Raw genomic sequence first — 14,805 nt, 5'->3', positions numbered from 1 at the left:
GGGCATAATCAAATGAATGAAATGGATTTAGATGCCCGATTTAGACATGAAGGAGATATTGTTGTGTAGCAAATGTAAATTAAAAGTCTTATATTACCTAAAAAAAATTATGGTTGAATAATATATAAACGGACCCATAAATCCTTAAATTTATTATCTTAAGATTTTGAGTTAACATGTAAAGTTAAACTCATTTGTTTCGTTGTTCTTGGTCCAAGATAAAGATAATGCTCTCTCAAACCCTCCCCATAGTAATTCTATCATACTTCTACTTAATAAACGAAATTAAAAATTATAATTATCCCATCTCCTCTATAAAAAAAAACATAAGTCAATTAAAAATACAAGAGTGTGCCAAAATTACAAATAAATGGATGCATATTCTCTATTCCAATATTTCATCTAAATATTTTTTTTCTATCTTTCTTATACCGATATAGAGGATTCACACCGTTAACAACCCAAACACAATTTAACCAAAACATAAAAAACTTTTTCAAATTGATTTGATGTGAATGTGATAGTGTTTGCATATCATAACTAGATGCGTGCCACAAACTTCGGGCAGCAAATAAAGGAAAATAAATAAATAAAAAGGTGACGTGAAATCCCACTCACAACACCAAGTTCAAAAAGTTGGAGGTTTCGGTTACAGCACCCTCCCACAAACCTTAAACCTTGTCTTTTTTTTTAGGTGGTTTAAAATGATATTTTGGTTTAGAATTACCTTTTTTTTTAATTTTTTTTTTTGTTTATATCGAATTAGTTTTTTCGTTCATAATTTTTTTTGTAATTTTGTCGTCTGAAGTTTATGAATTTTTTCGACATAGTAATGTATTTTTATTTATTTTAGTGTAGTGTTTATTTTAGTTCAAATTGACAGAATAACTTTGATCGATTACAAATTTTAATCAATAATTTTACCATCGTCAATGTTACAGATTCAAAAATATAAGTATTCTGAACACTGAATTTTGTATTTTACCATTTGAATCAATAAGTATCTTTCCTTTTAGTAAAAAAAAAAAAAAAAACATAGCCATATATATAGGTGAGACGTGACGAGAGAAACAACATAATTTTCTAAAATTAGCATTTTATAATTTGAGACCTCAAATTCATGAATTAACGAGTTCCTAACTCAAATTAAATCAGATCAGTCTAACTATTTCCTTTGGCAATTACTTAAGGTGTGTTTGCGAGTTGGTTTTTAAAAAGTTTTGAAGAGTCAAGTCTTTGTTTTAATATATATGTATTTTTAAAAAAAAAATTAAAAGAACATCATGGCATTATATGCTATTTATCATGTTTTTTTTAATAAAATATCAAATATATAAAAAAAAAATATAGACTTAACCGTCTAAAATCATCCAACATTCAAATCGTAAATAGATGCTAACACGATAGTTTGTCCACATTGTCAAAATAAGAGTAAAGGTTCATTTTGGTCTCTGAGAAATTCTTAAAGACTTATTGTAGTCCTTGAAAAAAAATAAAAATATTTTTTAGTCCATAAGAAAAATAAACAAGGCCAAATTAGTCCTTATATGAACCACAGTTAGAAAATTGGATTTATTTTACTAATTTGTTCGATGACTCGTCAACTTGATTCTCCCACATGTAATTTCTATTAAAAAAATGATAATTAGATCATTAACAATAATTAAAAATAGACAATAAGTCTAACAATAATTAAATGAACAATTTAATCCTTACAATAAAAATTTCACTAACTATAATATGATTTAAAACAGCGTCAATAATATCTAAATTAAACCACAACGGTATCTAAAATGATTCAAAACATAACATATAAAAAAAAGTATCAATATGTGATCCTATTCTTACCCAACTAGTTTCTTCTAATTTGTTGACTTGATTTATGCTTGTCACTTAAATTTGAATAAAAAATTCACATAAAATAGCAAAGAACAAAAACAAAAAAAAATCATAACATAACAAAGTAAGAATCGAAAATTCCGTCATCGATAAATAAAATATCCACAAATCTCAAAGGCCAAATAAAAAATTCACAAAAAATAACAACAACAAAGCAAAAATTGCATGAATAGTACATGAAATCTCACCTTAAAAAATGTGAGCAGGAAAAAAATAAAACGCACTCAGAAGCTGCGAGGGTGAAGAAGAAAAACATGAGAATGAAGAAGAAAATGCAACTTCTAAAACAAACAATATAAACAGCGAAAGTCACACCTTCAGAATCGTATATCACTATGGAATCAAAAGGGTTTATATCTTAGACTTGTGGTTTCTCTAGATGAAATAACAATAGGGTTTATTTTTCTCTAAATTGAGCTAAGAACTAAATTGTCCCGGTTTATTTTTCTTAAGGACTAAAATGTGTTTTTAAATTTTTATGGATTTTATTTGGTCTTTTAAAATTTTTCAGGGACTAATTTAATCCAGTTTATTTTTCTTATGGACTAAAAAGTGCTTTTATTTTTTTCAATGACTAAATTGAGTCTCTCAAAATTTCTCAAAGACTAAAATGGGCTTTTACTCTTAAAATAATAATTGAATGATTAATTATCTTCCTATAGAATTTTCAAATTTTAGTGACTAAATTGACCATGCTTTCTAATGGAACATGTTGCTTAAAATTTTAAATACCAACTTAATTACAATTTTAATTATCATTTTTTTCTATTTACAAGATTAGTCCTCCATTTTGAAATCCTCTAGTTGTAGTCTCTCCCTCAAATTTCTATGCACAAATATTATAATGTAACATATTTTAAATAATGTCACATAGGATTTAATAATATAGAACCATCTAGATGTATTAATTATTAATATGTATTAATTATTAATATGTGTTTAATTAAATTTCTAAAATAAATAATTTTTCAAGTTGAAAATAAAGTTTTTAGAAAATACTTTTGCATTAAATAACCTAATAGTAGACTCCTATATTAAATGTAGAAAAATGCAAAATTTTAAGGTCAAACTCAAATCTATATATCAATGTTGATGCAATTATCAATTGAATTATATTTACGAAAGTATTTTTATTAGGTTTTATGGGTATTTTAATTCAAAATTTGCACTAGTGTATATATATGAATTAAGTATTTGTTACTTATGTGAAATGATTATGTTTGAGCTTGTCGAATGGTCTATTTGATCACAAATAGAAACAAAAATCAATATATTTTACTTAAATTTTCACTTTTGCTTATATTTTTGATAAGATGAATTATAAAGGATTTCATCTTCATCATTAGAAAATGTTAAAAATACTTAAAATTAAGTTAAAGAAGAAGCTCTTAGATAATTCACTTGATAAATTAAGAGACATCGAATAAATTATAAAAAGGTGGTCCTATATTCTAACTTGAGAAAATTAATTTAACTATAATAATATTAACATTTTTATCTATAAATAAAAAATTATCAAAATACATTATAATTAACCTTTAGATTATTAAAACTTATTCCTCTGGGAGATTAAAACAAAAAATTATTATTATCGTAAGAAGCAAAAAAATAGGTAAATTATTATTGTAGTCCATGAAAATATAGAACACAATCACTTTAGTCTCTGATTCAATAAAAAATTCAAATTAGTTTTCGAATGATTAAAATGTCAGTCAATTTAGTATGCAACGTCATAATGGTCACATACTATTTTAACAGAAAATTGTATTTTTCAAATACTTTTATAATAATAAATTATATTTTTCAAAAATTATTTTAATTATTTAAAAAATAATTTAAAATTATAATTGAGTAAAATAAAAAAAATATATCATCCTACGATTTGAAAGTAGAGAAAATGGTGGTTTAGTAGAAGATAAAAAGAAGAGAAGCATAGTAATCCCTCGCACGTGCCAGTTCACGGGTCAAATGGCGGTGCCCAATCGTGTAACACGTGTAAGATCCTCCCAAATATTATTGTGTGTATAGTCGAAATTCTTGACTTAACCCCACTCTCTTCTTATTGTTAACAACGTGACTACGACCCTCTCAATCTTTTTCTTTTTTTTCTTTCTTTTTCTCCATCTTCACAAAAATATCTTTAACAACGATAGTACTCATACTTAATTACATATTTTTTATGAGAAAAAAATTAGCAGCTAATTATAACTACTAATCTAGCATTAATAATATATTATTATATATATTGTGTCACGTCCATATATGACCACTCAAGGACCCCCCATATATACATACTCTAAGATTCTACCAAACCATTACGTGGAGCTCAAATGATCACATAATGCAAATTTGAGGTTTTATTTTTCAAATAATTTTTTCTTCTTAATTAAATAGAACATTGTAAAAGAAAAAAAAACACAGCCTTATTTAAAAAATTATAAAATTGCTACTTTCTTTACATCAATATCATGCATTAATAATTTATCATAAAAGGTATCATGCGTTAATAAATAAAAATTGTATGCATGCATTATTCAACTCTTTGTTGTTTTTCTTTCTATTTGATTATATTCAAAATTATCTAATAATTAATTGATATAATATAGAGGAGTAGACTTTAATTAATTAGATGTATGAGGAGTCGCTATCAGCTAAAATAGCTAATAAGTCATCCAACCAATTGGCTTTAAGAATAGATCAACAAATCACGCCTCAATATAGCAAATTACGTTTTTATTATTATTCTTTTTTTATAATATATATATATATATATATATATATATATATATATATATATATATGTATATATGTGCAAGATGCAAGCAACTATAGAGTCTCATAAAGGTGTGGTTGATTAGAATTTTGATCTTTCACTCGTCCACATAAAAATTAACTATTTTGAATTAATCTTTATAAATACATACAAAAAATACTTTAAATTAAAAAAGAGAGTGAAATTCATTAAAAAAAATTAAAAAGATAAAATTAAATAAATACAAATATATATTTTTTACATTAACTACATAGTAGATCTGAGAACATCAATAAAAATATAATTTATATTTATAAATTTAATAGTTTTTACAACAATTACCAAGAAATTAAGAGTGGTGAATCTAAATTAGTAGAAGCATTAAAGGAAGAGAGTGTAAAAGTAGGAGGAATAAAATGAAGAAGAAAAACAAAGTTCTAAACTAAAAGCTCCCCTTTCACATATGAAGCAAGCAACCATCAAATTAAGTCTTAGCTGAAATTTCATTCTCATAAAAAAGCTTACTTTATATTTTGGTCCATAATTCAACACCTCTCTCTCTCTCTTTCTCCACCTTCTCTCTCTCTTAATCTTTTTTCTCTCTTTCCATGGCTAATGAGAATAATAATAATAATAATAATCCTTTCTATAATAACAACCACCATGATGATGATGAACTCATCAACCACACAAACTTTTCATTCTCACAAAATTTTCAAGGATTTGATCCTTCTCATACAAGTTTCAATGACTATTTACATGGTTCTATGGACTATAACACACTCTCAAAAGCCTTTGACTTGTCTTGTTCATCACCTGAAGTGATCTCATCCATTGATGACAACACAAAGAAATCTAGTGGAGGAGATTCATCACTATTAGGGATAAGTGAGACACCAAATTCTTCAGAATCTTCTTCATCTAATGAAGCTGAACCTGTTGTAGAAGAAGATTCAACCAAAAGTAACAAGAAAGATAAGCAGCCAAAAGGGTTTCAAGATGGAGATGAAAAATCTAAGAAAGGGTAGGTTTTTTATTTTTTATTTCACCTCTTATGATAGATTCAATCAAAAATCTAAGAAATATTTTGTTTTTCTTTCTCTTCCTTTAATTGTAAGTCATTAATTAAGATTATCTTATATTTTTAGTAAAATAAATTATCTTACATTATTAGCTTTAATTTGTTGTTTTCTATATGTGATAGAATTTAGAATTTTATTTAAATTACTAATAATGCAATTATATTTCTTTTCAACTAATAATTATGACATTTTCATGTGTCTCTTAATTATGAAATAAATCTAGTCAATCTTGTCTATATTCTAATATCTCTTCACACTATAATTAGTACAGTGGTGTGAATGCTATTTTTTTTTTGTATGACTAAAATTGTTGAATAGGAACTTAACCCTAATATATTTGTTATCATATTGTTGTGATTATGAATTTGAATTATTTATAGAGAAAAGGCTAAAAAGAAAGAGAAAAAGGCAAGAGAGCCAAGGTTTGCATTCTTGACAAAAAGTGAGATTGATCATCTTGAAGATGGCTATAGATGGAGAAAATATGGACAGAAAGCAGTCAAGAATAGTCCATACCCAAGGTTTCAAATTTAGTTTCTTTCTCTACTATCACTAAATTTATAATTTATAATTTATAATTTTGTTATTAATTGATATATTATACATGTTTTTTGGATTTTGTATATGTAATGCAGGAGCTATTACAGATGCACAAGTCAGAAGTGCATTGTGAAGAAAAGGGTGGAGAGATCATACCAAGATCCATCTATTGTGATGACAACATATGAAGGACAACACAATCATCATTGTCCAGCTACACTTAGAGGCAATGCTTCCACAATGTTTTCATCACCATCACTCTTTGCTTCTTCCACTTCAATGGCACCAAACTTACACCAAGATTTCCTTTCTCAATTCCTTCCAACTTATACTCAAAGTGATCAACATTTCTTCCACCAACAAAATCTTCTCCAAACTCAACCACAACAACAACAATTTCAACTCCATCATGACTACAATGGTTTGTTGCAAGATTTACTACCATCAACATTCCCTGGAAAACAAGACCCATGATCAAAATTATATATTTAAGAACTCAATTATCTTATCATCCATAAACCTCTCTCTATATATAGTAAGTAGTAACTTCCCTTAACTTGTTATATATGAATCCACACTAGTTATTGTATGGTGCAGTGCAATAGCTAATATATTTAAATTTAATGGTTTTTACAGCTGTTACACCATATAAAGTTGTTATATATATATATATATATATATATTACATTTTTATTTAGAGTATTATTTTGCTTAAATTTTTTTTATATATATATATATAGGTTGAAAAATTTGGTCAAAATGTGGATGTTTTCATTTAGTTTGAAATAGTTGAATATGTGAGGAGAATGATGGTTTGAAATGACAAGTAGCATACTATATAGTCTTTTGCAGTGAAATTAGGTACATTGATAGGACTTGATGTTTCATTTCATGGATCATTATTTTAGGTGAAAGGTTGCATATGAGGTGCCACTTGCAAGGGTATGAAACTAAAAAAGGACACCATATATCATCAGACAACAAGAATCTTTAACAAGGACTTTCTCCTTTTTTTTTAGTTATTGTTTAAAGATTATTTATATATACTAAATAAATTAATAAATTTTGTTCTTTTTATTTTATTATACTTTTAACATGATCTTAATTTGTAAGTATTTTATGAGTTTGAAGGCATGTCTTAGTCTTGTGAACTCCAAGACCAATTTTATCTAAACTTCTATTAAGATAGAGTTTTTAAGAATCTATATGAACATGAAATAAATTTGTTTGTATTGGAGTTTTATATTGTGAAAGTTTTCCAACTTTTGAATATATATATGATTGAACACTCATTTTTTAACATTTTAGATTTTGATCAAACATAATTAACGGTTTGATTAATATTTTGAAGGAAAACAATGTGTTTGCGTGTGTAACCATGGATACTTTTGGTTGGATTTGATGCATATATATGTACCTAACTTTCAGGCTTGATTTGATCTTAATTACTTTATACCAATAGTTAGTTTAATAATTACTGCTTAATTTGCACCAAATAAGGAAACTCTTTGTTATTATTATATATGGTGTAAAAACATTTCGCACGAAATCTTAGATAAAGAAAAACGTGTTGTCTTGTAAGTTCGGTTGATACTATAGTTATATAATGTTTTATATTTTAGTATAAATTCAAATTCAAGATGTCCTTCTATATATTTAATGTATGTACAAGTTTTGTTGTTGGAATTTTATTAAAAGTTTATATTATATAAATTATGGATATAAAATTTTATATAAGTCTTATATATTTTTATTAAATATTATTAATTTCATAAATTTTTATATTATTTTTTAAATGACATTGAGCAAAATCATTGAGAGTGTAAAATTTGTGAGTGACCTACCAATAGAATAATGAATGAGTATGTAGTGGTAAAAGGGTCCCCCTATTCCAACCAAAAGTGGAGTACTTATTAGCAAACTTATTCAACCAACCAAAACTATTCTTTGCGGCCACCGCCTAAATAAAACTTAGATTCTCTTCTCTCTTTTTTTTTCTTTCTTTTTCATGTGTTAGAATAGATAGGATAAAGGGTTGGTCTAATGCCAAAGTTAGGGTTTTAGGTTTCTCAAAATAAAATGATTCATAATTATAAAATATGTCAATAGTTGTGTCACATTATAGTTGTTGTCATGTCTTTTACTTTTACTTTGATTTTAGGTTTTAGTTTTTTATTTTTTAATTTGTTTTATTTTTAAAATCTAAATTAAATTAATATGATTTTATTATAAATACATAAAATAATTATAAATGTAAGTTTAATATGACATATTGTCACATCGTGTTATTAAATTTGTATGTGTATGGTGATGGAATTCAAAAAATATAAAAATGGTATATTATTAAGTCGTCTCAAATATTTTATAGTATTTGTTTTAATTTTAAAAATTGAGTTCTTAATACAAAAATATACTAAAAATTTAAAATAAAATAAAAAATCTTCTTTATTTAAATTATAAATAACATCAAAAACTTGCAAATACATTAAACAAAACATCAAAAGTCTGATTTTTTTTTCGCCTTGATCTAATTCGTGACCTTTTTTCTAGGTCTTATAATATGAACTTTTCTATCACTATTATGGATCCTATAATACTCTTACAAAAAATTTTGCTATCACAAGTCTAAGGTTGGCCCTATATATACCGATGGTGTTTGTAAACGTACTTTTAGTTAAAATTGAATTTTCTGTAATATAATTTATGTGAATATTTATTTAAAACGTTGGTATAAAATGAAATATATATAACCAAATATATTTGTAAATATGCATTCATTAAAAAGGATATATATTTTATTTAATGTCTTGGATATTTTGGAATGAATTAAAAAAAAAAGTGAGTAACTTATGTAACTTCCTCAAAAAAATAAAATTTGATGTTGCTAACTAAACAAATTATCTCTCTCATTACTCATCCAGTTTGATACATTGTTTCCAAACAAAAAAAAAACCCATACCCCATCAGCAGAAGGAAAAGTGGCACACATTATGTTATTTTTTACTAAACGTGAATTTGAATCAAATTTAAGTTTAAAGAATAATAATTTAAAATGATCTAAACATAACATCAATCCCATTTTTCATTACAAAATGACTTTTAAAGTTGAAAATGAAAACCAAATATGCTTGTGGTTAGTGACTTTATTTCACTAGGATTGTTGCATTTTGATTAACTAAATCGTGTAAAGTGAGAGTTAACTCATTATTCTTCACTCAAACCACTATTTTCATTCTAAATATTTGCTTGATGTATACATGTAGATTTAAAGAGGGCCCTTATGAGGGAAATTAGTATAATTAGTCTGTTTTTTTGGTAATCAATATTTTATTTTCTAGATGGAATTTCTTGGCATTTCCATTGACTTTAGGCAAAACAAATTCTTTGCATAATTCAAAGCTTTAAGTCAGCAATTTTGTTGGAATATAATATCCAACATCCAATCATATCATTTAATGTCACATCATTTTTCATATTAGATTAATTTTGAATCTCTTTTCTCAAGGGTATCAAAGAACTCACTTTTTTCTATTAGTATAAGAGTGTCACTCCAAATGCCAACCCAAACATACTAGAGAAAACTTATTCTTATGCATGGAATCATGCTTTTGAGAAAATAACACAACAAAGTCAAAACTAATGCATACATATAAAGGACAAACTATCATTTGATTAATTGCTTTTGAAGCTTAATTAAGCTCAAAGCACAAATGAAAAAGAAACAGAACCCAAATAGTGTTTATAGCAGAAAAAGTTAGGGAAAAAAATTAAAAATGATGTAAGCAGAAGAAAGACTCAGCAGAAATCTGTACAAGACTATGACTAACTGACTCGCACCGACTCTTTCCTCTTTGCAAACTTTGTGTACCACATATCTTGAATGGCCACATTGAATAAAAAAAATTGTTTCATTATCTTCATATATTTTGTCAGATGCAGCAAAATTTTGTCAGAGATACATAACCTTGGAGATATAAGGTATAAATTAGTTAATGGAATTGGTATAAGTACAACAGGAATTGTACATGTGGTTGTCAATCCTATCCTTGAGTTGTTTCTGGCACGGAGCTTATAGAATGACTCGCCTTCTCAGCATTGGATGGACCAGAAATATCATTGACTGTTTCGATTTCCATGCTGGTAGCCACGCTCTTTCTATTCCTCCGATCCTGAAAATTATGATATCAATCAGTTAGTTATCTTGCTTATGCTTTAGTATTTTGACAAGATGACAACCAAGAGGACCTATTTTCTATGTCGCTAGATATACTTCAATACTTAAGACGTGTTTGAATTGACTTATTTAAACTTATGTACTAGTATAAGTACTTTCGAGAATGTTTGAGATAACTTATGAAAACAACTTAAAAATGATATGAAAGCAGTTTAACTTTATTTTTCTTTTTTTATAGAAATAACTTATGTATACCAGCTTATAAACAACTTAATTGAGTTGTTTATCCAACCAGGGCTTTAAGTGTCTAAGCATACACAAAAAATGCAAACAAAAGAGGACCAGCTCTTCATAATATCCCCTTAGAATATAATGTAGTAACTGTATATTTCTAATGATATATATTATATGATAAAACCAAGAAGTTGGCGGTAGGTTAGCCAACACAAGCCTACAAGAAAATAATGAAGATAAGGTAAAAAGGATGAAAAATATGATAAATTAGACATTCGAGTCATAAAGTAAACAAAACTTATGAGATAACAAGTCACGAGGTATTGAAGCAAACCTCTCGGAAAGGATATTCGTCAGCTTCAAGCATCCTTACAACTTGACTCATTTTGGGCCTCTTTTCTGCATCTGGATCAATACACCTAAGTGCAACCAGAAGGGAACGCTTCAAAGCGCGTGCAGATGGTTTAACTTCAATGTTCAAGTCCACAACATCCTCGGCCCTCCTTGCCCCCACCATCATCTTGAGCCATTCAACAAGATTAACCTGCCATAACAATAACCAAATTCTCATCAGTCGTGTGAAGGGAAATGGATGCTTCCGGGTTCGATGGAACGCCCGGTAAAATCGGCAAGCTGACAAGATTGTAAAAGGATTGCGCACCTCATTAGAAGGACGCGCATAATCTACAGGATCCCGTCCGGTAACCACTTCAAGCAGGAGGACACCAAAGCTGTAAATGTCACTCTTCTCGTTTAACAAACCACTATTGGCATATTCTGGTGCCACATAACTGAAATCCACAACAGAAGTAAGTTCCTAAATGTATAAATCCTAAACAAAATATAAGGAAGAGATAATAAATTTTCTTTATACCCAAAAGTTCCCATTACTCTAGTAGTTATGTAAGTTTCTCCTGAATCCAAAAGTTTGGCCAAACCAAAATCAGAAACCTTTGCATTGAACTCCTTATCGATCAATATGTTGCTGGACTTTATATCCCGGTGAATAACTTTTGGTTCTATTGCTTCATGTAAATATGCAAGCCTGCAACCAACCACAGTAAAATAGGGAGTTTAGGCAATGGGATTAAGGTCCCATGTGAATTATACATAAAAGCAAATTCGACAACAAGTCACAAATTAAGCAATTATCATATAAGTGCTTATGTATATGCTACTTTTATAACAAAGATAAAATAAAGTGAAACAGTTTTTATATAAGCTATTTTCATAAGCCAGATAATACAAATGATTACCATGTTTCATATTTCAAAGTTGCAATCAGAACTTACGCTTTGGCTGTGCCTAGTATAACTTTTATGCGGGCCTCCCAGGTAAGTGTCCCAAGTTGGTACTTGTCCCCATGTAACCATTGTTCTAAGTTACCATTGTTCACATATTCATACACCAGCAGCCTGAATATCAATCAGAAAGTACATTCATTATAACAGACAAGAAACAAAACACAGAAAAGCTTCAATGTGAATTTGGAAATGTATAATATAACTCTCAGAAACCCTAAAGCTTGTGCTGCTATGGAGAACAGACTGGTGAAAGCACAACTCAGCTATAACATAAAATGGAGAAATTAATACCTGTGAACTCCTTCTACGCAATATCCAAGCAGGCGCACAAGATGCTTATGTCTAACATGGCCTATAGCCTCCACTTCAACCCTGAATTCTCTCTCTGCTTGTCCCCTATGAACTCAATGTAGAATACAATTATATAAGACAAGATTCAAAAGAAGTCATTGTTTATGAATAGTTTCAAAACATGCTAGGGGCTATGTTGCCAATCGCGGATTGTGGAAAATAGCGATTTGTTCAAATTTCGCAACGTTGCAGTGTTATAACGCCGCTATAGCTGCTATTAAACAACAATTTATACTAAATAGCATATTTGTTTAAATTCCACTGCGCTACTATAGCCACTATTTGGCAACATTTTTGGCTAGAGAAAAAGATTAAAAGGGTATACCGATGATAATATCAAATATCCTTACAAGTTGTTAAGAAGTTTTTTCACTGCAACCTCGGTTCCATTGATCAGTTTACCCTTGTAAACAACCCCATATCCACCCTCACCAAGAACGTTCTCAGCTGCAAAACAACGGGTTGCTTGTTCGAGATCTCTAAGTGTAAACCAATGTCCCCACCCAAGGTGAGAAAATTCTGGCAAGCCGATCAAAGGAGAGGTAGTCATTGGCCCTCCTCCATTTGACAATGTCGGATGCTTCTTGAAATTACCCGAGTTCCCTTCTTCCCCTGACAGCGAACTAAATCCTCTCTCGTGATGATAAATTGAGTTGCCGCTGCACTGACTGACACTATCAGGATCACTGAATTTGCCCATCCTCATATGAACCGACATCATATCTGAATTATTATCATGAATAGGAACAAACACATTTCCAACCTTGTCAACATTGATATCTTTTGACACATTTGGTATTTGGGACTTGTCCAACAATCTCCTAGACTTCCTCCGAAACATCACCCATATAGACAATATACAAAGAATCAGCACTATAAATGCACCAACACCGATACCAATCAAAACCCATCTTTTCAAACCCAAAAACGATGTCTTCTTTGACAATTCAACATCCAAAGAACTTTTGGATGACATAATAGTTACGACGAGTCAATCAATTCTGTCCCCAAAGTTCTTCAATCGGTAGAATCAAGGCATTCCTATCTGAGTACAAGAATCTAGTTAAGCACACCCCTTTATCACAATATAATACAACTAAAGACTACAAAATTTTCTATGAGCTAAATTTGAAGGTTTAGATTTTCAACCTTGATTGGCAATTTCATACTCATACAATAAAAAAAGAATCCAATTAGCAAAAGAAGCATTCACCTAATCTTAAATAAAAAGAAATGTAATACTCAAAATATTAAACTTATAGGGAATTCACAATTCATTGCAAAAGAAAAAGTAACAATTGATCATCAAAACAATTCTGATAAAAAGAAAATTAAAAAAGATAAAGGAACTGAGAAAGCATCACTTAAGATTCAAGCAAACAAAAGAGAAAAGTGAAACAATTATCATCCATTATATAAAAAAAAAAAAGACAAAGCATATACCTTTGTGTTGATCCAAGGTCATGATCACACAAAGAAGAACAAATTTCACACTTCTTTTTGAACTAACAAACTCAATGTGCATAACAGACACAGAAAACACACAAACCCTACAACAAAATCCGGATTCAATAGCACCCCACTAGACAACAACTGAACCCAAAAAAATAAATAATCACAGGGTAAGAATTAAGATATTAAAAAACAAAAAATTGACAGGTAATACAAGATAAAAATCTAATTTTTATGTGAAAAAATGAAAAGGGCGATAAAGAATAGGTAGGTTTTGGAAAAGAGAAAGTGAAAAAATGGTGAAATGGTTGATGGGTATTGTAGTTGATGAGAAACACGACAGGAAGAGAACAAAATGAAGCATGTTTTGTGTGTGTGTATATATATATATATAGAGAGAGAGAGAGAGAATATGAAATGAAGAATGAACAGTTGTGAAGTTTATATGGCAGGTTACAAATAAAAAAAATAAAAATAAAAATGCAATGTAATTGTAATGAAGAGAGAGAAAGAGAAAGAAAGAGAGAGAGAGAGGATGAACCTGGTTGAAGAGGAGAAGAAGAGAAGCAAAGGCAGAAATGTAGGTGCCGCTTAAGTGATGTGTTGAAAACAAACTCTGAAACTGTGAAAAAGGAAATATTATTCATTTCTACTTTCATTTCTTTTCTCCCTCTTTCCTCTCCTACTATTTCTTTACCTTTCAATTTGGGCTTTGCTTTTCTATATTATTAACCTTCAAATTTAGGAACTTACTATTCACACCACACCCAATTTTTTAACTATATTTTCTTTTGCATCACACGATGATATTCAGTAAATATTACACGTGTGATGCATCTATATTTTCTTTTGCATCACACGATGATATTCAGTAAATATTACACGTGTGATGCATCAGAAAACATAGTTTATGGCATTTAGAAATAAACAACACACTTCAACTTATTTTTCTTTTTTAAAAATATCAATTCTAAAACACGAAGAGTATTTCTGAAAAATAAAATTTTGAAATACATA

General features: G+C 28.6%; 2 protein-coding genes across 6 annotated transcripts; one reads left to right on the top strand and one right to left on the bottom strand.

The window, feature by feature from the left end:
- The first annotated feature begins 5,065 nt into the window (after nt 1-5,065).
- On the top strand, nt 5,066-7,516 carry LOC101507353 (WRKY transcription factor 28-like). 2 transcript variants are annotated; one of them, XR_189459.4, is made up of 4 exons: nt 5,066-5,675; nt 6,114-6,254; nt 6,369-6,808; nt 7,182-7,516. XR_189459.4 is itself a non-coding variant. In XM_004491272.4 (3 exons), the coding sequence occupies exons 1-3, from the start codon at nt 5,260-5,262 to the stop codon at nt 6,745-6,747; spliced, it is 936 nt and encodes a 311-aa protein (XP_004491329.1). In that variant the 5' UTR covers nt 5,066-5,259; the 3' UTR covers nt 6,748-6,975. The 2 variants fall into 2 exon arrangements, 1 of the variants encoding a protein (XP_004491329.1); XM_004491272.4 differs by lacking the exon at nt 7,182-7,516 and having other exon boundaries at nt 6,369-6,975.
- Nucleotides 7,517-9,923: 2,407 nt separating this feature from the next.
- LOC101507779 (probable receptor-like protein kinase At2g42960) lies at nt 9,924-14,481 on the bottom strand. Of its 4 annotated transcripts, none has more exons than XM_004491273.4 (8): nt 14,330-14,481; nt 12,687-13,381; nt 12,277-12,381; nt 11,974-12,096; nt 11,556-11,726; nt 11,343-11,472; nt 11,016-11,225; nt 9,924-10,442 (listed from the first exon to the last, which is right to left on the bottom strand). In XM_004491273.4, exons 2-8 carry the CDS (start codon nt 13,310-13,312, stop codon nt 10,314-10,316), a joined length of 1,494 nt encoding a protein of 497 aa, XP_004491330.1. In that variant the 5' UTR covers nt 13,313-13,381; nt 14,330-14,481; the 3' UTR covers nt 9,924-10,313. The 4 variants fall into 4 exon arrangements, with proteins under 4 accessions (XP_004491330.1, XP_012568665.1, XP_004491331.1 ...); XM_012713211.3 differs by having other exon boundaries at nt 12,687-13,377; nt 14,330-14,477; XM_004491274.4 differs by lacking the exon at nt 14,330-14,481 and adding an exon at nt 13,780-14,267.
- Nucleotides 14,482-14,805: the final 324 nt, after the last annotated feature.

Source organism: Cicer arietinum, chromosome 2 (genome assembly GCF_000331145.2).
Source record: "Cicer arietinum cultivar CDC Frontier isolate Library 1 chromosome 2, Cicar.CDCFrontier_v2.0, whole genome shotgun sequence".
Classification (NCBI taxonomy): domain Eukaryota; kingdom Viridiplantae; phylum Streptophyta; class Magnoliopsida; order Fabales; family Fabaceae; genus Cicer; species Cicer arietinum.
The sequence above is the reverse complement of the archived record's forward strand: the minus strand, read 5'-3'. Positions and strand labels throughout refer to the sequence as shown.

What these genes read in the sequence shown, in the direction of transcription:
- LOC101507779 (XM_004491273.4), bottom strand. Translation starts at nt 13,312, where the DNA reads ATGTCATCCAAAAGTTCTTTGGATGTTGAATTGTCAAAGAAGACATCG. An exon ending in TGCGTAGAAGGAGTTCACAG is followed by an intron (nt 12,097 to 12,276) that starts GTATTAATTTCT and finishes ATTGATATTCAG; the next exon opens with GCTGCTGGTGTATGAATATG. An exon ending in AGAGTAATGGGAACTTTTGG is followed by an intron (nt 11,473 to 11,555) that starts GTATAAAGAAAA and finishes TGTGGATTTCAG; the next exon opens with TTATGTGGCACCAGAATATG.
- LOC101507353 (XM_004491272.4), top strand. Translation starts at nt 5,260, where the DNA reads ATGGCTAATGAGAATAATAATAATAATAATAATCCTTTCTATAATAAC. An exon ending in GATGAAAAATCTAAGAAAGG is followed by an intron (nt 5,676 to 6,113) that starts GTAGGTTTTTTA and finishes AATTATTTATAG; the next exon opens with AGAAAAGGCTAAAAAGAAAG. An exon ending in AAGAATAGTCCATACCCAAG is followed by an intron (nt 6,255 to 6,368) that starts GTTTCAAATTTA and finishes TATGTAATGCAG; the next exon opens with GAGCTATTACAGATGCACAA.